Below are 23,389 nucleotides of genomic sequence, written 5' to 3' on the forward strand. Positions count from 1 at the left end.
CAAAGATCACTATTAAAAGCAGCATCATACTGCACCGTGGTTGAGGGGTTAGCATGTTGGCCACACAATCAGAAGACCATGACCTGGGTTCGAATCTCAGCTTTGGCATCTCTGTGTGGAGTTTGCATGTTGTTGCCATGTGTGGGTTTGGCTGGCGACCAATACAGCTCCTGCCTTTTGCACAAAGTCAGCTGGGATAGCCTCCAGCATACCCCGCGACCCCTAGTGAGGAGAAGTGAAATGGATGGATGGATAGCATCATACCACCTCCCTACCATAACCTTTGATCCACTTTCCACTGGGTCCCTACATGTCACAGCTGCATCTCTCCACGTCACTGCCATGCATGTGAGTGACAGGAAGAAAAGAACCTTTCTTGGTGCCACCTGTTGGTGTTCATTTTTTAGACCATGAGTTTTAGATATTTTTCCAGAGTTTTTTTTTTTTTAGAAAAAAATATTTTGTATATTTAGCTCAATAAGCTAATAATGTTAAGTTTGTATATTTATTATAATGTTTTGCTCTATTGTATGTGAGTCAATTCCACCATAATTTGTGTACATGTACAGGTACATGCCGACAAAATATGTGGGGCGGGTATATTCACAATAATAAGCATAAAAAATATTACATTCATGACGACTGTGCTTAGTTTCAAAGCAACAGATGTGTGGCTTTAATGGTTACCGGATATTTCCGGAATTCGTAAAAACATTGACTATGAGCTCGTCTTTCTATATATGGTGGTATATTTGTACAGGTTGAAATAAATCAATTCGTTTCGAGAATAATTTGACTTTATAAAATCCACGCTTGATTAAAATGATCATTCCCATCGCGGAAGCGGTAATTTTGGGATGATTGATAAGGTCTGGCTGGAAAATCAAGGTGCAAGTGAAAATAGGAAGTAACCAATGTGTCTATCAAAGTAAAACCACGGTCACGTTCGTGTATGCGGCCGTACCATATGTTGTCACGCTATGAGGCTTTAATTTGAAAGATTGAAGCGGAAATGTTTCTCCGTCTTACATGGGGTAGGAGCAGTGAAACCTATGGCATCACGGACGGAACACACAGGGAGACAAACAGGACTTGTACCCTTAAAAGCTGAGCGAATTCACCGCAGAGAGATTTAGGAAAGGTGCCGGTTTATGCTACAGGATAACATGGATGTCCACCATGGGCTGTAGACTCTTGTGGCGGGATAAAAGGTAAGCATTGTCACGTACTAGTAGTCCTGACACGCCGCTTGCTTCTTAATCATTTGTACAGCTGGCAGAGGTGCTGCCAATAGTGCTAATTATGTGTCATTGTTAGAGGAAAAACAAACTTTAAAGTTTCATATTAGATGTCCACAGAGTGAAATATCCCAGCCAGGTAAATTTTAAGTATTTATGACAAAATGGGTGGGATGGAGCCTATGGAGGAGTCATTTAAGTGTGGCCTGGTCACGTCAGGCGGATGCTGGCTGGCTGGTTGGCTGACAGTCCAGGATGGAGCCCCCTCCAGCCGGCAAACAGTAGTCCAGGATGGAGCCCCCTCCAGCCGGCAAACAGTATGTGACACGCCTCACTCATGCCCCCTTCCTTCTTTCAACTTTCACCCATAGCAGCCAGCTGACACCAGCAGATTTATCCCAAGTGTCCATGTGGAGCTGCTCCAACTTTGAGGCGTTGCATTATGATAACGAGCATGTCGGGCTGGTACGGATAAAAACAGAGTGCAGTAACATCTAGGCTCTTTGGAGTGGAAGGGATATTGCTTTGGTTTAAAGCAGGGGTCTCAAACTCAATTTACTTGGGGGCCACTGGAGCTTGGGTCCGGGTGAGACTGGGCCGCATCAGGTTTTACAAACAAACAAACAAAAAAAAATGCATTTATTAAAAACAAAAAATTAAAAAAAATTAACTTTGGTTCCAATTTTCTACATGAAAAGCTCTGATAAAACATTCCACTGTTTTCAAATATCTTACTTTTTATTTTTCTACACAAAATAAGATGAAAAATAAACAAATCAAGAATAAAGAAATTCAATCAATCAATCAGTAATAAATAAATAAATAAAATAATAATAATAAAACGGCAAATAATAAAACCTTAAGAAACCACATATAGTTGGTGGGTAGACAAATTATTTTTTTCAGATTAAAATTAACAAAGCATTATTAGAGCCCTGTAGACATGACAAAACACGACTATAGTCACATTTATACTATTTTTTTATTTACAACATATTGCGCAACTGCAGGGTCTTGAGACACATGCTAACTCGCAAACTAGAGAGCTAGCGACCTAAACGGTAGCCTTCAAGTTATTTGCTTTAAACTTACATAGCCAAAAACTTACCACTTCCACACGGATAGGGAGGATAACTATTAACAGTTATTTAACTTTTAACATGAACATTAATCAAACGTAATAATTTTTTCTGGGTACATGATAACATACAGCATCCATATCAAACTTGCGCGGGCCGCACTAACATTAATCTTTCATATCAAGGCGGGGGCCTCAAACTAGTGTCCTGCGGGCCACATTTGACAGAGACCCCTGGTTTAAAGGGAAATTGAAACCTCAGTTTTCAGTGAAAGTTTTACGATTGGGCCACCAGCATGACTGGTAGAACAATGGAAACAAAGCTGTAATGAATGACTTGACCTTTGACCGCAGTAATCAATAGGGTCCTTGCTTTGATGTTTTTGATTGGTTGAAGAGCGTGATTGGTTGGGTGCTGCAAATGTGGAATGAATTGAGCTTTCTCTGTACCGTTGTTGGACACATTTCAAAATCGATAGGGCGCTTGACGTTGAGAAGCAATGATTTGACCGCTGATCTCTTCTTGCTGGCTTCACCATCTTGTCGCTTGGACATCATCTAAAATCAATAGTGTGCTTGCTTGATTTCTTTGAAGACTTGTTGACAAGTGTGGCTGCAAATTAATGAGTAATGAATTGACCTCCCCTGCATCCTTGGGTGTTTTTTTTTTTTTTTGAGTTGTTAAAAATCAATAAGATGCTTGCTTTGAGATTGACATCGTCTAATAGTTTTAAAATTGGTGGGAAAGAATGTAACCAGTGCTGGAAATGAGTATGGTGACTTTATGGCTAGCTTGTGTTGAACATTGTTCAAAATCAATAGGCAAACGATGACCGTTTCAAAAGTATTTTGAAGACTGCTGACCGGTAGAGCACGAGAAATAAACGGCTAACGAACCTGATGTCTTACTATCTTGTCTTTTGAAGATTCAAAACTAATAGTGTGTTTGCTTGATTTGTTTTTACCATTTTTTCAAGGCACACAGAATATTTTGTTCTATAGCTATATATAAGCATGGAACCACCCAAAAGAAAATTTCGACTCCCGTCTTTCATCAGGAAGTTTCTACCTTTTTTCTGTTGTGTAATAATCAGCAGTAGAACATAAGTTTCAGGGAAATATCTGTTTCTGACTAGAAAACGAAAGGGCTTTTCTTCTTGTCTTGTGTTTCTCCTTTCTCAGTGTTTATCAAGGCACTTCTGCCAACTAGTGGTCGCTTTTATGACATTAAAATTGCTTCCAAGTCCAATCCTTTGAGTTGCATCAGCACCTCCATTAGCCTCCAAAAATTATTACGTTTGATTAATGTTCATGTTAAAGGTTAAATAACTGTTAATAGTTATCCTCCCTATCCGTGTGGAAGTGGTATGTTTTTGGCTAAGTTTAAAGGAAATAACTTTGGCTACCGTTTAGGTCGCTAGCTCTCTAGTTTGCGAGTTAGCATGTGTCTCAAGACCCTGCAGTTGCGCAATATGTTGTAAATAAAAATAGTATAAATGTGACTATAGTCGTGTTTTGTCATGTCTACAGGGCTCTAATAATGCTTTGTTCATTTTAATCTGAAAAAAATAATTTGTCTACCCACCAACTATATGTGGTTTCTTAAGTTTTTATTATTTGCCGTTTTATTATTATTATTATATTTATTTATTACTGATTGATTGATTTTCTTTATTCTTGATTTGTTTATTTATTTGTCATCTTAATTTTGTGCAGAAAAATAAGATATTTGAGAACAGTGGAATGTTTTATCAGAGCTTTTCTTGTAGAAAATCGGAACCAAAGTACTGAAAAGTTTGTATATTTTTCTGTTTTTAATAAATCCGTTTTTTTTTTTTGGGAAAACCTGATGCGGCCCACCCTTGCCCAGACCCTAGCTCCAGTGGCCCCCAGGTGAATTGAGTTTGAGACCCCTGCTCTACATCATATGCAGTACTTGGGTACTTGCCCATCCACCAATGAGTCACAGTAACCTAGTACGTTTTTTTACAACAAAAAAAATACCAAAACACGTTTTTCTGGCTTCTTTGTCAACTCTCTCCCTGCAGAGGATGATCTTTACTGTCTATGTTTTGTGTTCAAACGTCAGCATGACAGCTTAATTAATCGAGCAGCCCCCCCAGGTGAGAAATGTGAAAAGTTTTTGTAGCTAATGTACTCGGTTTCCATGGGTTTGGTGTCAAATTCAAAGTTTTTGATAGGAAAGGGTGGGGGAAAAGTCTTCTTCAGGTTGAGACTACTGTAGACAGAAGGTAGATTAGCTTGGCTTAGCTTAGCATAGCGTTGGCTGTCAGTTTGGCCAACTGACCTGAGTGGACTATCAGGACCTGCAGACCAAAATAACCTTGAGATAGTAGAACAGGAGAGAATGTCACGGTCAAGGACCAAGTCCGTTGAAGGCAGCTAGGAACTAACATAGTACCTAGACCTCCTCCCAGACAGAACTGTTAAAAACATATTTGACTACTTTTAACTACTCGAATAAAAATTCCTCCACTAAAAATGGTTTGTTGTGTTAGCAGTGTACTTCCTGGATCACATTAAATTCATGTACGCGGAGGGGGTGTAGTTCCATCATGACATTAAGGGCATGTTTATAACTGTCATGGCTTAGAGGCCGCTTACTTTTGACCGTTCTGCAAACATTATGTCCCGCCCTCTTCTTATTCCCAGGAAGTTACCCCCCCCCCCCATTTAACACACACACATGCAATCTAGCTATGGTTGTTAATGGTAGCAATTTGGCAAAGTTTAGCTCCTAATATTAGGTGTCATTGACTGTTAAGCATATCATAACAGCAGGACTGCAAAGTGTGGGATACGAGGCAGCAGTGAAAAGTACAAGGGGGGGGGGGGCTCTTTTTAAACCACTAATGGCAAACTATGCAAACTGGTGGTGGTGGTTTTAATCAGCTGACTGCCATATTTGGGCATGTTAGTCTGCTTTTAGTTTTAGCAGTTTACAGAAAAAGTCAAGATTGTTTTCAGTGATGAAAGGACTGAGGTCAAATGAGGAATGTATTCCTAACAAGACTGTAGGGTAGTACTCGATATGAAGTACTTGGCTTTGACCTTGTAAATGAATACAAATAATCCAAGAGTCCTCCATCTCCTTTTCCCTGCACCTCGATGCCAGTGGGCTTCCTGTCTGGATGCTGGCATCAGGAAGTGAGGCAGAGGTAAACATGGTCCGTGAAGGGAAGAAGGGAACATTCCTCAGACGGAGGGAGGAGGTCAGGCAACAGGAATACGTCCTGGAACAGGAATACTGTCATTTGAGTGCGTATCAGAGCACAGCGCTAACATCTGTTAGCTGCTGATATGCACTTTGAATCTCTCACGGATGTACAAGTGTGTCTGCACAGGGTTTGTGTACTGTACCCACACCGTGGTGTGTAGTTGTTGTTTACAGAAGGCGGTGACAACCAATACTTGTTAGGCACCAGGCCTACTGCAGGCAAACCAAACGAGTAGAACGAGGAAGAGTTGGCATTGATTGTGTGCGGCAAAGAGGTGTCACTCTGCTCCTAAAAGTGGTTTTCATTTTGTCTTTGCAGAGGATGGGCCCTGCTTCTCGGTTTCTGAGATGTCTCTGGGTCGGCTCCTGCGGCGTGCCTCCTCCAAGGCGTCCGACCTCCTGACCTTTAACCCTGGCGCAGCGGGAGGGTCGCTGCGTTCAGGCCTGGATGGCGAGATCATTTTCTCCAAAAATAATGTTTGCGTGCATCCTGCCGAGCCGCTGCCGGGCCTGGCAGAGCACCACCCTGGTTGGTTTTACAACTATTTCTAAAATTAGCACTAATTGCAACCCTTTTCGTTTATTTGGGGTAAACTTGAAACACAACAGAGCAACATTTTCTGGAAAGAATACACCTTAAAAGTGAAGAGCGTCAAATTCAGGCAATGGGGCTACCATTGGTGATACCATAATGCTATCATTAGCTCACTTGTTAGTAAACAGTACTTTATAGTTGTTTTACAGTGGTTGACTTCTTTTTACACCTGTGTTAACACCCTCATTGCTTTCAATTTAATAGAGTGGAAAGCTTAAGTTGACACTTGAATACAGTTTTTTTTCTGTATTAATGCTAATTACACTCTCCTGAATTAAAGTTAAAGTCATTCAAGTTAAAATGAATGAATTCATGGTATATTAAAGTAATATTACTACTGAGCTTAACTTATTTTCTATATTTGTGTGACTGGTACTAATAAAGGAGACCCATGATGACTAAACTCTCGCCCCCTGTAGGCTACCTGTGTGTCCACGTGGAGAAGGACGAGGGCCTGGGTACCACTCTCATTCTGACCTGGGTGCCCAACTCCCGAATTCAGAGGCAGGATGAAGAGGCGCTACGCTACATCACACCCGAGAGCTCGCCCGTACGCCGGAACGGGCGGCGTAGAGGCAGACGGTAGGGCGCGCCAATAGTGACTCGTTATTCTTCTGTCGGCAATCATGAGGCTGTAAAATAGAACAGTACACGGGGGAGGAACTAAAGCTCCATTAGAAGCTATAAAAGACTCGGCATTACTGAGCATTATTACCATATCTTTGTAATAACAGGATTGGTGGTACATGTCATTAGCTATGGTACCTAATAAAGTGTTCTTCCTCCCCTGCAGACCCCACTCCCGCCCCGCAGCGGCACAAGTAGAAGAAGAGGACGAGGAGAGGAACATCACCCTCAGCTCGTCCTCGGAGAGCCACGGTCCGGCCGCAGAACCTGCAGCAGATCCCCCCTCTGTGCAGCATAAGCAGCCGCCCCCACCTGGAGAGGAGGGCGACGAGGGCTCCTGTGAGCTGTCGGACGAAGTTAGCCGAGACAGCACCATGGGGTCCGACTCGGACACCTTCTCCTCGCCGTTCTGTCTGTCCCCCGTCAGCGAGGCGCTTTGCGAGAGCAGCAGCTCTGTCTTCTTGGACAGTGACAGCAGGTCAGTCCATTTACTTAATAATCGTAATAATGCTACATACTGTACCACAAAAAATAGAGGATACATCTGAGAAAAGTACTTTAAATACTACAAAACAAGCATATTTCCCATGTAGCTTTATTGTGGGGCATTTTAGAGAGCTACACCAGAAATGACCATGACCATTCTCTTAAAAATGCAAAACATGTGTGAATATTTTATGTAAAGCTGTTTTTTTTTTTTTACATGCATTCAACAGACATGAACACCCTCCCCCCAACCCCCAGTGCCTTCTGCATGTAGCCTCCCTCCATTAACTCCCATGTTATCTATAAATAATGCACTCTATGCATGCTGATACTTTCTGTTGCTGCATTCTCCTGTGTGTGTGTGTGTGTGTGTTGTGTTGTGTTGTGTTGCTGGCGATTGGCTGTCATTTACTTTGCTAGGTTATTAATAATGTTGATGACTTGTATGTAAACCTAAGTGAATTGTTTGCTCGTGAATAGGTATTTTATTGTGGAAAGTACTACTAAGGAAAACTGCACTTTTTTATAAATATTTTACACATCATCCACGATGAATATACAGTGAAGAAAATAAGTATTTGAACACCCTGCTATTTTGCTATTTCTCCCACTTAGAAATCATGGAGGGGTCTGAAATTTTCATCGTAGGTGCATGTCCACTGTGAGAGAGATAAACTAAAAAGAAAAATCCAGAAATCACAATGCATGATTTTTTAACAATTTATTTGTGTGATACAGCTGCAAATAAGTATTTGAACACCTGAGAAAATGAATGTTAATATTTGGTACAGTAGCCTTTGTTTGCTATTACAGAGGTCAAACGTTTCCTGTAGTTTTTCACCAGGTTTGCACACACTGCAGGAGGGATCTTGGCCCACTCCTCCACACAGATCTTCTCTAGATCAGTCAGGTTTCTGGGCTGTCGCTGAGAAACACGGAGTTTGAGCTCCCTCCAAAGATTTTCGATTGGGTTCAGGTCTGGAGACTGGCTGGGCCATGCTAGAACCTTGATATGCTTCTTACGGAGCCACTCCTTGGTTTTCCTGGCTGTGTGCTTCGGGTCGTTGTCGTGTTGGAAGACCCAGCCACGACCCATCTTCAATGCTCTGACAGAGGGAAGGAGGTTGTTCCCCAAAATCTCACAATACACGGCCCCAGTCATCCTCTCTTTAATGCAGTGCACTCGTCCTGTCCCATGTGCAGAAAAACACCCCCAAAGCATGATGCTACCACCCCCATGCTTCACAGTAGGGATGGTGTTCTTCGGATTGTACTCTTCATTCTTCTTCCTCCAAACACGCTTATTGGAATTATGACCAAAAAGTTCTATTTTGGTCTCATCTGACCATAAAACTTTCTCCCATGACTCCTCTGTATCATCCAAATGGTCATATGCAAACTTAAGACGGGCCTTGACATGTGCTGGTTTAAGCAGGGGAACCTTTCGTGCCATGCATGATTTCACATCATGACGTCTTAGTGTATTACCTACAGTAACCTTGGAAACGGTGGTCCCAGCTCTTTTCAGGTCATTGACCAAGTCCTGTCGTGTAGTTCTGGGCTGATTCCTCACCTTTCTTAGAATCATTGAGACCCCACGAGGTGATATCTTGCATGGGGCTCCACTCCGATTGAGATTGACCGTCATGTTTAGCTTCTTCCATTTTCTAATGATAGCTCCAACAGTGGACCTTTTTTCACCAAGCTGCTTGGTAATTGCTCCGTAGCCCTTTCCAGCCTTGTGGAGGTGTACAATTTTGTCTCTGGTGTCTTTGGACAGCTCTTTGGTCTTCGCCATGTTACAAGTTAAAGTCTTACTGATTGTATGGGGTGGACAGGTGTCTTTATGCAGCTAACGACCTCAAACAGGTGCATCTGATTCAGGATGATACATGGAGTGCAGGTGGACTTCTAATGGGCAGACTAACAGGTCTTTCAGGGTCAGAATTCTAGATGATACACAGGTGTTCAAATACTTATTTGCAGCTGTATCACACAAATAAATTGTTAAAAAATCATGCATTGTGATTTCTGGATTTTTCTTTTTAGTTTATCTCTCTCACAGTGGACATGCACCTACGATGAAAATTTCAGACCCCTCCATGATTTCTAAGTGGGAGAAATAGCAAAATAGCAGGGTGTTCAAATACTTATTTTCTTCACTGTATATCTCTTTTCTGTGCATTCTAATACAAATACTGCACGTAATGGGACACACCTACTCTATGCCATGATGGCTTTTATATATGTCACATGACATATGTAAATGAGCGTTGTTGGTGCTTTTTGGAGACTGAATAAGTTTGTCCCATACGTGCAGTATGTTTTTATATCATTGGAATGCATAGTAAACAAAGATGTGTTCATGTCTCACATAAGGGTTTTAGATGAAAATTCGCCTCAAAAGTGTATTTTTCTTTATAAGACATTCATTAAAGACTCATTTTTTTAAAAACTGTATTTTTTACATTTTGGCAAAATAGTCAAATTTTGCATACCTTTTTGTAAATACCATAGTTTGTTGTTCATTGGAAAGGTTTATTGCAAAAAACTAAACGAAATGGTGTAATAAATAGCCTAGTTTCATCAAATATGTTCATTTAGAATCATTTAGCTACAAAAAGCACAAAGCGGTAACGTTAGCCCAGGTTACCACAAGGTGGCGCCATAAGGAAAAGTATTTCACACTCAAGCTGCAGTACCGCGTTTGTCCACCTGGTGTCTCACTTTTCTGCCAACTGCGTTTACATGACGTCAAGTATCAGCATCACCCATAATCAAGAGATGCAAATACATACATTTAATGAGTATGATTCCCCCCTAAGTCAGTTCCACACGCTTAGGCCAGTCCTGTGTGTGTGTGTGTGTGTGTGTGTGTGTGTGTGTGTGTGCTCACTGCAAAAGCCTTTTTAACCTCTCATCCCCCCGCCTGCCAGTGTGTGACTTGGCAGTGGTCTCCGCCTCTAACATTTACTCTTTCTCTCTGGCATCCATCATGTCTTCCTTCCGCTGTGGGATTCTCCTCTTCCCGTATTTGTTTCGTCCTGTTTTCCAAATGTTGCTTCTCCTCTGTCCTTCCCTCCTGATTCTTTTCAATTTCTTTCCCCCTCAATATTGTTTTTCTCCACCTCTCAAATATCCCCCCCTCCCTCCTCTCCTTCCTAAAGTCTGTGTGAAGCCCTTTGATTTCCAGCGCGCCCGCCCGGGGTTGTTGTGCTGGGCTGAATGTCAGCTTGCCGGATTAGAGAGGAAAAGAGAGAGGGGCGGCAGCCAAAAACCTGGAACTCTCTCCATCTCCCTTTCTCTCTCCCGCTCTTTAATTGACACTGTTAAGGGGGCCAGGAACTGGAAACATGTCACTTGGAATCATTCACTGAGAAAAAAGCTGCCTATGGGAGAGCAAGTGCGGAAGAAAGAGTGGTGGGTGGGGGAGTGGGGGCAAAGAAGAGGAATCCACAGCCAAGCAAGCGTTTTAAGAACTTTCTTGATGGCTTTAACCAAAGTAACCACTCTCGGCCACCAGTCAGACACTTCATTAGGGACGCTAGGAGTGTTGTATCGGTATTACTAGGGTCCCTTGGACACTATGTACTGTAAGGCCCAATCGGTAGTGGTGTGTTTTACATTAGCATTCTACTAGGAAAAATTCATTTGTGACAATCAATTAATCGATTACCCAATTAATACCGCTTATCCTCACTAGAGTCGCGGGCATGCTGGAGCCTATCCCAGCTGTCTTCAGGTGACAGGTAGGGTACACCCTGGACTAGTTGCCAGCCAATCACAGGGCACATATAGACAAACAACCATTCACACTCACTCAATATCCTCTGATTTCAGCATCTCCAATGTGAATATTTTTTATCATCCATGAAAGCAGACTTATTATTGTTGGTGTTTTTACAAAAAATAATTTTCACTCCCACATTCCAAAAACATGCTAGGTTAATTGGCGACTCCAAATTGTCCATAGGTATGAATGTGAGTGTGAATGGTTGTTTGTCTATATGTGCCCTGTGATTGGCTGGCCACCAGTCTGGGGTGTACCCCGCCTCTCGCCCGAAAACAGCTGGGATAGGCTCCAGCAACCCCCGCCACCCTCGTGAGGAAAAGCAGTAGAAAATGAATGAATTTAGATTTTTATTTAAAAAATCTATTTCTAAATAAAGAGGCAGAAATAAAAAAAAATTTTTAATTAATTGAAAAACTAATCAACAGATTAATCGGTGATTAAAAATAATGTCTGTATTAATGTCATATTGTATAGCTGCCTCATGTTTGTCACCTATTTATTTACTGACCACTTACTGTGTTGTTCTCAGGGTGAGCAGGCCTCTCGGGACACCCAGAGGCCCGGGGGGAGGGGGGGGGGCGGGGCGCAGTTCTACCAGCCTATTTAAATCATCTTGTCTATCTCAGCCTAAGTGTGTGAGTGCAAGTTGTTTTGCCATCACCGTATGCTTTGCACAAGCATGAGTTGGTCAATACTGCGTTTATAGGGCTACCATCCCAGGGAAGACCAAACGAGCACCGTCAGCTATGTGCCTGTCTTTAATGCTGTGATATATGGGACAACCGCGTGAACTTTGGATTGATCAACCGTACGCTGACGTGGGGAATCATTAACAAGACACCACTGATTAGAAGTTCCACATCGGACAGTCACGGCTTGCTTATTCCTTCATAATTGTTGGGAGTAATATTCCCATGAGCCAATAATGAATGAGTGAAGCGTACAAGGACTTTAATGCAGACGTTTACTTCTCAAATGTCAGTGAGTGGGACACTTTTCACTGCATTGCTTGGCTTTCTCAGCACTCACATGTCTGGAGACGTGTTTGAGAGTGCATCATGGTCATTAGCTATGGTTCATTAGTGCATGTTAGAGTGTGTGTGTGTGTGTGTGTGTGTGTGTGTGTGTGTGAGCACGCTAGCGTTAAAAAGACAGAAAACAGCAGTTGGTAATTCTTCCAATTCATCCACACACACATTGCACTCGGGTTTCAAAGCTGGGAACAGCAAGGTGGCCACAGGGGGAGGACTGTTAGATGGTGGACTCGAACTAGAATGATTTGGCTGTATTCCTGTCCACATGTATGGACAAAAGTATTTGGACACCGGGACATTTTTTTATACACAGCAGTGTACCAAAGCAAAAATCTGAATACAATTTTTTTTTTTAGTTGGCAGGCTGTCTCCTGGTTCATGGAGGATGATGGACAGAAGGGGCTATTATGGTTCTGTGGGTGGGCCGCTCCTTTGAAGCTCAAACTGATATGATAAAACCTGCATTACCTCCTTTTATTCAGATCTTCACCAAAATGTAATGGATGCAAAAGTTAATTGGCTTAAAACAGGGGTCTCAAACACGCGGCCCGCGGGTGAAATGTGGCCCACAGGACACTAGTTTGAGGCCCTCACCTTGATATGAAAGTTTAATGTTAGTGCGGCCCGTGCAAGTTTGATATGGATGCTGTATGGTATCATGTACCCAGAAAACATTATTACGTTTGATTAATGTTCATGTTAAAGGTTAAATAACTGTTAATAGTTATCCTCCCTATCCGTGTGGAAGTGGTAAGTTTTTGGCTATTTAAGTTGAAAGGAAATAACTTGAAGGCTACCGTTTAGGTCGCTAGCTCTCTAGTTTGCGAGTTAGCATGTGTCTCAAGACCCTGCAGTTGCGCAATATGTTGTAAATAAAGAGTATAAATGTGACTATAGTCGTGTTTTGTCATGTCTACAGGGCTCTAATAATGCTTTGTTCATTTTAATCTGAAAAAAATAATTTGTCTACCCACCAACTATATGTGGTTTCTTAAGTTTTTACTATTTGCCGTTTTATTATTATTATTATTATTATATTTATTTATTACTGATTGATTTTCCTTATTCTTGATTTGTTTATTTATTTTTCATCTTATTTTGTGCAGAAAAATAAAAAGTAAGATATTTGAGAACAGTGAATGTTTTATCAGAGCTTTTATTGTAGAAAATCGAAACCAAAGCAAAGTTCATTCATTTCTCTGTTTTTAATAAATGCGTGTTTTTTTTTTTTTTTTTTTTTGGAAAACCTGATGCGGCCCAGTCTCGCCCAGACCGTAGCTCCAGTGGCCCCCAAGTAAATTGAGTTTGAGACCCCTGGCTTAAAACCTTTGCATAGCACTGTTGACATTATGGGACATTTTAATAAATAAAATAGGATTCGGTCCCCCTTTGCAGCTATATAACTATACTATATATCTGCATAGACATTTTTTGGAAGTATTTCCATTACAATGTTTGCCTCCTGTATCTTCCCAGGGAGATGTGCGACGAGGCCATGCGCCACTCTGTCAGCTCCACCTCCAGCCTCGAGAGCCACGCCCCCTCCGAGAGCAACGGCGTGCGTGGGTGGGAGGAACAGCAGAAGGTGCTCGCTCTGGAGCAGCTGTGCGGTGTGTTCAGGGTGGACCTGGGTCACATGAGGTCACTGCGTCTGTTCTTCAGGTCCGCCGGGAATGTCCGTGCATGTCGCCGTTAACAATTAATTAATTACTCAACCATTTTTAAATATCGTGCTGTCGCAGTGATGAGGCATGCACCAGCGGCCAGCTGGTGATCGCCAGCCGAGAGAGCCAGTACAAGATCCTCCACTTCCACCACGCCGGCCTGGACAAGCTGGCTGAGGTTTTCCAGCAGTGGAAGTGCTGCAGGGAGACTCAGCTCAAAGACCAGGTGGCCATTTTAAATGTTACATTCAGATAACAATGACAACATGGTGGACCCCACAGGAAACATTTAAGCCTTGAATTTAAGTAATTGAGTGCTCAATTTTCCCACTTTTCCCCATGATCCCAATACGTCGTTCATCTGTTCAGTCCTTTTTTCCCACCAAACCCCACTTGTCTTTTGCGCTAGGTGTCGGACGAGAAGTCCTGCATGCAGTTTTCCATCCAGAGGTCCATGCTGCCGTCTGCCGAGAGCCACCCGGAAGAGAAGCTCTACCGTAGGCTGGACGTCGCCACCTGGCTGCGACACCTCAACCAAGATGGCCAAGTGGAAGAGGAATATAAGCTACGTAAGGTAGGCCTCCATGCGTGCGTTCGTGAGTGGGTAGATGGATTTATGGAAGCCCCGAGCATGTTCCATATAAAAATGTGGTCTTGACCTTGAGCTATGATGGAGTACTCCCATCCGCCATTGTAGCAACGTGTCAGTCACAGAGCGGTCCCGCCATAAAGCCTGTCCAGCTTGTAACCTCCTCTTCAATGTGACTGTAAACATGTCAAAATGTGCTCTCACTGTGGTCATAAATCTGCTAAATGCCCCCTAGTGGCCATTAGGATGACTACTGCAAGTTGAAGCCACTTTGGCCAGTCAACATCATCACAGTCATCATCAGCAAATCCTCCACCAGCTCATTACTGAAAAATATATGTAGAGTTTCTCTTGGCCACTTGCACACAGTCAGTCATTTCAGACTTCTGGGATTGACTCACTTGACTGTTTGAGCATTTACTGCAATGACTCAGACATGGTTCACTCATGACTACCCCAACCCCCCCCCCCCCCCACCCCCCACTAAGTAAACAGGAGAACAGTGCAGCTTTTTGGACTTTCACTTTTGCAGCACTTTGCATATAAATTGGATATACAGTCTTGATGCAGTGGAAGCTGAAGAATCGAACACAGTCAACAGTGAGTTCATTAGTGGTCAAACAACTTAATACATATAATTAATGGAAATTATATTTGTAAAACAGTTGACAAAGTCAAATGATGTTTTAACTGCTTTACAAGTGCTACCTACATAATGCTACAATAAACTTCTTATAAAGCTACTCATCCTATTCACCATGTTGACAGTGGTGGAGCATTGGGAGGGGACTCTGGCACACTAATATGACTAGTAATGGTAATGCTAATGGTTTTATTTCATTTGAACATGCTTCAGATTACAATTGAGTACATCCCCTAATCAGTTCACAGTTCCACATGTCCAAAAGGAGTAGGAAGAAGCAAAGCTTATTAAATCCTACCCCTCCATCTGGTACTTTTACAATCAGTAACTGTTACATTTGTTCACTTCCTGCTTTTCTAAGATAATTTTTTTTTGTATTTTTATTTTTTGTCACGTACCGAAGTACTAGGTGATATGACCATACAATGACATTATGTGTACCATATTAACGGTCCATAGCTGTGTAGTATTAGCTTTAAAAAAATATATATATATTGTGGCTGTTTTTAGGGCCATGGGGTTTGATTTTATGACCCCAAATGACCCCAAGCGCACAAGGACGACTCATCCAGGAGGTCACAAAAGACCCCACAACAACATCCAAAGAACTGCAGGCCTCATTTGCCTCAGTGTTCATGAGTCCACCGTAAGAAAAACACTGAAAACAAGTGTGAATATGCAAAAATAGCCGTTTTATTGGACCATTGGGTTTGATTTGTAGTTTGTGTGTTTTGAGTGCAAAGTTTCCATGTCACGTCTCATTGGCCCATAGTGGCCGGTATGGTTGCTGCATGGTGAAGCATTGAATGAATGATGCCATGTCTTTTATATGCCATCCTAATGGTAGATATAGTAATGCTCAATAGCCACTCCCTTTTGAGACATGCCACCATTTTTATTAAGGAGTGGTCCATGCTGGGAGACGTGTGTGTGGTATCAACAATTCTTTACTATGGGCCAATGAGGCGTGACATGGAAACTTTGCACTCAAAACACACAAACTACAAATCAAACCCAATGGTGCAATAAAACGGCTATTTTTGCATATTCACACTTGTTTTCAGTGTTTTTCTTACGGTGGACTCATGAACACTGAGGCAAATGAGGCCTGCAGTTCTTTGGATGTTGTTGTGGGGTCTTTTGTGACCTCCTGGATGAGCGCTTGGGGTCATTTTGTTTGGCCGGCCACTCCTTGGATGGTTCACCACTGGTCCATGTTGTGGATAATGGCTCTCACTGTGGTATGCTGGAGTCCCAAAGCTTTAGAGTGATAGAGCTCAATTAATATCAGTTATATTTTAACCGGGAGGGGCCATTCTCTATTCAGTGACACAAAATACCTGGCTTTGCAGTGCTTGTTCTGTTGTTAATGAAGCCTCTGTGTCAAGTTCCTTTCCGGGCTCTATGGTTATCATTACACTTTGGTCTATTGACCTCTAGGACAATGCAGCTTTCTTGTCTTGTTTGACTTGCTCACTTTGTCTTTTAACCAGGCCATCTTCTTCGGTGGTATCGACCCGTCCATCCGTGGCGAGGTGTGGCCCTTCCTGTTGCACTACTACAACTACGACTCTCGATCCCAGGAGAGGGAGGCGTGGAGGCTGCAAAAGCGGACCCACTACCATGAAATCCAGCAGAAGAGGTGAGATTTAATGAATCTTCTTTTGGGGAGGGGGGGTAATGGCACTTGACTTGTCACTGGCCGACAAAGTGTCACACGGCTATGGCGCTGTTGGCTGCCAAATGCTCGCTCACTCAATACGCGGTACAAGCATACGTGAGTGTGTTGCGGCTTCTTTTCGCCGGCGCTGAGCAATCAATAGGAACAATGAGGGAAGTGTTAAGGGGAGGCGGCGGGTGTGAAATAAAAGGTCTCAGGAGGGAAAACATGTCAGCGCTTATCAGATCATATTCTTCTGTCAGGAAGAGTTAGAAAAACAGCTGTGGTATGCATGAACACACACACAGGAGCCCCCCCCATCCACGAGCTAAAGGTCGTGAGTGCACGTATTTCCACGTGAGTGTAATGAGTGTCGTAATTGGACAGGTTTGATCTGCTTGCCCTATTAACATTTGCAATTGCGGGGAAGATCTGATCAAAGTAATTACAGCCCTTTCTTCTGACTCTGATGGGGATTGGTTGAAAGAGCAGCCTTGAGGGCTTCTGGTTGGTCATTAGCAGGAAGGATCCATGTCTCCGCTCCTCTCTTGGCTCCTCCCGCTCGCCTCCTCGCCTGTGAAAGCTGAGCATCGGTGCGCAGAAGCTCGGCAGCTGTTGGGAGGCCAAAAAAAAAAAGTCTCTTTTAAGCCAAGTGTAGCCATCAATCAGAAGAAGGTGATGAAGGTGACAAAGAGGAATGTTGGGCTGCTCTCATCCAGACAAGAAAATGACATTAGAGTAGTTTGTTAGCTCGGGTGGCATTTTGGAGATGGTTCTTTTACATATATTTGTGTATTTGTCTTTACAATGTCATCTTTTCACAACTAGCAAGCATATAATTTGACTAATAGGTTGTATTAAACCAGGAAACAGCATGATACTGTCTATTAATTGGTCAATTGGTCAAGTAGAATTGTAATAAATGGAATGTTTTTGTAGTTGGTGCATAGAAAACCTGTTTGACTTCCTAAATGTGTTTTGGAGCCCTGTAGACATGAAATACTTTCTACTTCTATTATTCTTTGTTTACACCACATTGCACAACTCTAGCGCAGCCTACGGGATCACTGCAGGGACACGAGACGGCCACACTTTAAGGATAGCATGCTAGCGAGCCGTGACAGTTCTAGCTATGGGCCATCTGGGCAATTAATTGGCCAGGGCGGCATTCTCAGGGGGGGGGTGCCGTGAGGGGGAAAGGAAAATAATAATTGACCATCATGTCGGACATGCCATTGCTGACTACATGCAGTGTTAAGGTAAGGTAATATAATGACTTGTCATTACTGACTTGTCTTTGAATAACAATGGACCATAGTCAGGCTGCACGGTGAATGAGTGGTTAGCGCCTTGAGTTAATTGGTGACTCCAAATTGTCCATAGGTATGAATGTGAGTGTGAATGGTTGTTTGTCTATATGTGCCCTGTGATTGGCTGGCGACCAGTCCAGGGTGTACCCAGCCTCTCGCCCGAAAACAGCTGGGATAGGCTCCAGCATCCCCGCGACCCTCTTGAGGATAAATGGTAGAAAATGAATGAATTAATTTAGATTTTTGTTATTTAACATGACTGATTTAACAGACTGCGTAAGTCGAAATCTATTTCTAAATAAAGAAAAAAAATTTAATTAATTGAAAAACTAATCAACAGATTAATCTGTGATTAAAAATAATGTCTGTAATGGCTTTCGTCAACCACGAAACAGGAATCATTGATTCATTCGTTTTTGAACAACCACGATCGAGTGAGGGAGCGATACTGTAATATATTTTTGAAAAAGTATGAAGCCACACCCGTAATACATTAGCCATATGGATCTTTGGTAGCCCCCTATATATTATATTGATTTTCAGCATTATAAACAACTGGAGAGGGATACGTTGTGGTTGTCTCCAACTATGCATTTGGAGTAAAGGCGACATTTTAAGCGTGAAGAGTCTGGCCATTGATGCATGCTATGCAGCTATGCATGCCCGAGCATCACACTTCCTCCGCCATGTTTTACCCGAGACGTTATATGCTTTGGATCATGAGCCGTACCACACTTTATCACACATTACACGGGTACTTTTGTCAGTGTTTAGATATATAAATGGACGTAACTGTAGATGCTTGTAAACATGACTAAACATGATGCTAAAAGTCCAGAGGAGCCTCCAGGAGCAAGAGGAGCGAGGAGGAGATACAAACAGGGCGACAAATAAACAGTTGCATGGCGTTGCATCAGGTGCAGGCTCATTACTCCTGGAGGGACCACGTGGAAAACAAACGGTGTTAATTAAATCCCCTTTTGCTTGTTAGGACTTGAGTATGTTATTAGTGCATTACACAGTGTACATAGCCTGCACTGTCAATAGAAGAGGGGGGGGGGGGTGGTTATTAAATATGATGCATCTTTACCAAATAGCCTCTCTGCTTGTTTGCTTGTTTTATTTCCAGGTTGTCCATGAGCCCCGAGGAGCACAGCGACTTCTGGAGGAAGGTCCAATTCACGGTGGACAAGGACGTGGTGAGAACAGACCGCAGCAACCAGTTCTTCAGGGGGGAGAACAACCCCAACGTGGAGATCATGAGGTGAGCCATCCAGCGAGGAGTGCGCTCATTGTCTGAATCCCACGGGGGCCGCAAATGACTTTCATGCTTTATTGGCTATGACTAAGCCAAGCACTTCAGGATGGTGTACTCGATGCTAATGGACGGACAAAGAGGATTTAAGTAGCGTATTAGTTTAGAGACTCGTCTTTACGTTTATGTCATACTTTTAATGCCTCATTTTCCATTTGACGAGAGCTTATGGTTTCAGTTTTTAAGAATCCAAACAACGACCGCAGAGGCTGCTTTCATTTTGTTCTAGAAATGTCTTCAAGGTTTTTTTTCTTCTGTTTTTAAGACGACTTAATTATGCATGAGTGCTACCAGAGACACTTTAAAGTGCAATCCATAAAAAACACACCAGAAAGAACATGAAATAGCTCCCTAGTTACCATCGCAGTTGGCATGGCAACCACTTAAAGAAGGGTTTTTTTTTTGCGCTAAAACACATGTTGGAACGTTCATTGCGTCTGGGTGGGACACATCCATAAAAGACGCCGTCATGTTTACAAGCTGGTGGTGCTCCTTGGAGCTTCCACTGTGTGTGTGTGTGTGTGTGTGCGTGTGTGTGCGTGTGTGTGTGCTTGTTTAACAAGATGATGTGTGTGTTGCCTCTTGCCCCCAGGCGGATCCTGCTCAACTATGCCGTCTTTAATCCCGACATGGGTTACTGTCAGGGCATGTCCGACCTGGTGGCCCCGCTCCTCACCGAGATCCAGGATGAAAGCGACACCTTCTGGTGCTTCGTGGGCCTCATGGAGAACACCATCTTCATCAGCTCGCCACGCGATGAGGACATGGAAAGGCAGCTGGTAAGACATTTCGTACAAATTTCAGAAGGATAACACCATGTGATGATCTCTGGCCGGGCATCCGCAGATGTACCTGCGGGAGCTCCTACGCCTCATGCTGCCCGACTTCCACCAGCACCTGACCACGCTGGGCGAGGACGGCCTGCAGCTGCTCTTCTGTCACCGCTGGATCCTCCTCTGTTTCAAGAGAGAATTCCCAGACATGGAGGCTCTGCGCATGTGGGAGGCCTGCTGGGCTCACTACCAGGTCAGTCAACGTCGGCCGTGGCTCTTCTGCACACGCACACACATTCGGATGCATACGTACCAGCAGCATCTTTCACTGGGGTTTGTTTGCTTTTTATTCACACATTCAACGCCTGCTGTCACTGCCAGAGATCATAATCCTCATCAAGCATCTTCACATTTGAGGAATATTTTAGTACAATTCATAATACACTTCCAGTTTGAAATTTAATTCAATAATGTAATGTATAAAACAAAAAAAAATACATTAGTAAAAAAGATTGAAGTATATTTACGTAATAAAAATACTTAAATTACCATGTAATTTAAGTATTCCCATGTTTTGAGTGCATTTTTTTGGAAACTCCCAACAGATTTAAATGCTCAGAACAATATGCACTTAATTGTTTTTTATTTTCCCATTTAGTATTTACTTTTGTAATTTGAAAAAGAAGTTGTTAAGTGTGGTAGTTTTTTCATTTAATTTAATTTGATGTAATTTTTAATTGTTTTTTATTTTCCCATTTGGTATTTACTTTTGTAATTTGAAAAAGAAGTTAAGAGTGGTAGTTTTTTTATTTAATTTGATATAATTTTTAATTTAATTGTTTTTACTTTCCCATTTAGTATTTACTTTTTTAATTTGAAAAAGAAGTTAAGAGTGGTAGTTTTTTTCAGAATTATTATTCAGAATTGTATTAATTTTCATTTATATTATTATTAATTATTCAGAATTTTATAACTAATAATAATTACTGCAATTAGCCACACTTATGTTTTGACAGCAGACTGAGGTACAGTATCACCCCCCCACCCCCAGTCACACAATCTGCTGCTTTGTCCCAACTTTATTCTAACCTGAACACATCAGCACCATAGTCTCTAGGTCCTTCGTCCTCCACGACCGCAAGGTGCATTCACTGACACCCCAAACACATTACTATGCATGTATGTGTGCTCTAAATAACCAGAAACACGATACACACATCCATCACCATATGGTTACACTACTTTATCAAAAAAAGTTGAATGAGAATGAAATAGCTTATGTGTATATTTTAAAATGAAGACATAATTTTATGCTTTTTTTCTTCTGCATCTGCCCACGTCCAATAACAATAACACCCACCTCTTCCAAAGATAAACTATACAAATATGACTTTGCAGACGGATTACTTCCACCTCTTCCTGTGCGTGGCCATCATTGTTCTCTACGGCGAGGATGTGACGGACCAGCAGCTCGCCACCGACCAAATGCTGCTACATTTTAGCAACCTGTCTATGCACATGAATGGAGAGCTGGTGCTGCGTAAGGTAAATGCATGCATGCACACTGGAATGGGATACTTTCTTAGTGAGGACTTGAGACCGACTTCAGTGATATTGTGACATGACACTCCCTGCCGAGGATATGACCTTTAATGTTGTATAATGCGTTTAATAATTCACTTAACACCGTAAACAACATGCAGCTAACCTTGGTGGTCCTCGTATCATAGAGGTGATGGGAGGTTACCGTGGTAACAGCCGTCAAAATGACTTTGAAGAAGAAGAAATGATGCCACTGACACTGTAGCTTGCAACGGATGCTTTGCTTTAGCCCACACAGGCCGTGAGGCGTTCACTGGCAAAGAGGATTTATGATGCGCACATGTGCGCTGCGCCGCCTGCATCCTCATGTTTATGGATGATGCCATCGCGTTAGCATGCAGCTCATGTTCTCCTTTTGTTTACTGGCATTTTCATCATTTCCTGGCAGGATGACCTTGAATGTTGTTTTTTCACCCCCCTTAAGGTCATTGATTACATTACAGCTGGGTGTTCTGTAAATGTGCAACAAGCTGTTTAGGATTCACTAAGTTGTGCTTCAAAGCTCTCTCGGCTCATCTTGTCCTCTCCAGGCACGCAGCCTCCTCTACCAGTTCCGCCTCCTACCCAGAATCCCGTGCAGCCTACACGACCTGTGTAAACTGTGCGGGCCAGGGATGTGGGATAGCCGCTACATCCCCGCCGTGGAGTGCTCCGGAGAGCACCCGGACTCGCAGAGCTGCCCTTACGGGGGCACGTCCACGCCGCAACCCTCCTCGCCCTCGCTGTCGTGCACACCCTCGCCAAACCACACCCCCACGCCTCCCAAAGGCTCCAAAAGTAGGGATATTTTCACCTTCAGGAAACAGTCCTGAGCGAGAGGTCACGGGGAGGCTGGATTCCTGGAATATTTGCCGCCCTCGAACGCCACACTTGCAGTGTACCGTCTCACTAAGGACGTCTGTCACTCGAGCCTTTCATGTGGAGCAACGGCGAGCGTCACATGAGACCCCGAGGTCAACGAGCCTCCTTCCTTTTGAAGCCCAGCAGACAATCAGCAGCCATTATGCCGGCCCCCAGCGACCCTATGTTCTGCTTTGCCGCTGGCTTGGCACTCTTCCACGAGCTTTTTTTTTTTGGGGGGTGGGGGGGGGGGGGTCGCGCGGGTTTGCATCAGGGTTGGAGTACAAGCTGCCTGAATTCCCGCAGACTTCTGACCGGAGAAGAGGTCAAAGTGTAAACTGTGAATTAATTCACAGCAGCGTTCCTGCACTCTCACAAAGACGTATTTGTCCTCACTTAGTATGTGCATATCTTTATAAGAGATACCGTATTTTTATCCAACTTCCAGGGTAACTTTCATTCCACAATGTTTTCTCTCCGCAGATACCCATATTTAGCAATATTACCCGTATATATCCTTGCATGTGCAGCACAGCTATATTATATGGTTGCCTGTCTTTAAGGCAAACATGGCGGAGGAAGGACTTAACAAATCACAACAGTACATAGCATGTGCTCAACAATCTTGTTCAACTTACCTGCCACGTTTCCACCGAGCAGGACACACCACTTTACCACTGTACATGGGCTTTAAAGGGTGTTCACCAGGGATCGATGTCGTGTCTTGGGTAGCTTCCTCCTCCTCCCACGTTCCTTCACACTGTGCAGGCATAACAAAACAATTACATCTGCCATAAGGAACGTACCTGCCATGAAACCTACACTATCTCACAGGACCAACACATTAAAAAGCTTTCATTTAATACACTATAATATGGAATATGGTGAGTGTTGGCCACCATTT

General features: G+C 43.0%; 1 protein-coding gene across 1 annotated transcript; it reads left to right on the forward strand.

The window, feature by feature from the left end:
• The first annotated feature begins 862 nt into the window (after window positions 1-862).
• Window positions 863-22,734, forward strand: tbc1d16 (TBC1 domain family, member 16). Its single transcript, XM_058049018.2, has 13 exons — window positions 863-1,211; window positions 5,874-6,083; window positions 6,569-6,731; window positions 6,943-7,254; window positions 13,566-13,751; window positions 13,832-13,979; window positions 14,163-14,327; window positions 16,479-16,627; window positions 19,085-19,219; window positions 19,863-20,049; window positions 20,117-20,296; window positions 21,442-21,588; window positions 22,176-22,734. Exons 2-13 carry the CDS (start codon window positions 5,903-5,905, stop codon window positions 22,455-22,457), a joined length of 2,235 nt encoding a protein of 744 aa, XP_057905001.2. The 5' UTR covers window positions 863-1,211; window positions 5,874-5,902; the 3' UTR covers window positions 22,458-22,734.
• The last annotated feature ends 655 nt before the right edge of the window (window positions 22,735-23,389 follow it).

This window comes from Doryrhamphus excisus, linkage group LG16, assembly GCF_037039965.1.
Source record: "Doryrhamphus excisus strain RoL-2023G ecotype Guam linkage group LG16, RoL_Dexc_Guam_v1.1, whole genome shotgun sequence".
NCBI classification, from domain to species: domain Eukaryota; kingdom Metazoa; phylum Chordata; class Actinopteri; order Syngnathiformes; family Syngnathidae; genus Doryrhamphus; species Doryrhamphus excisus.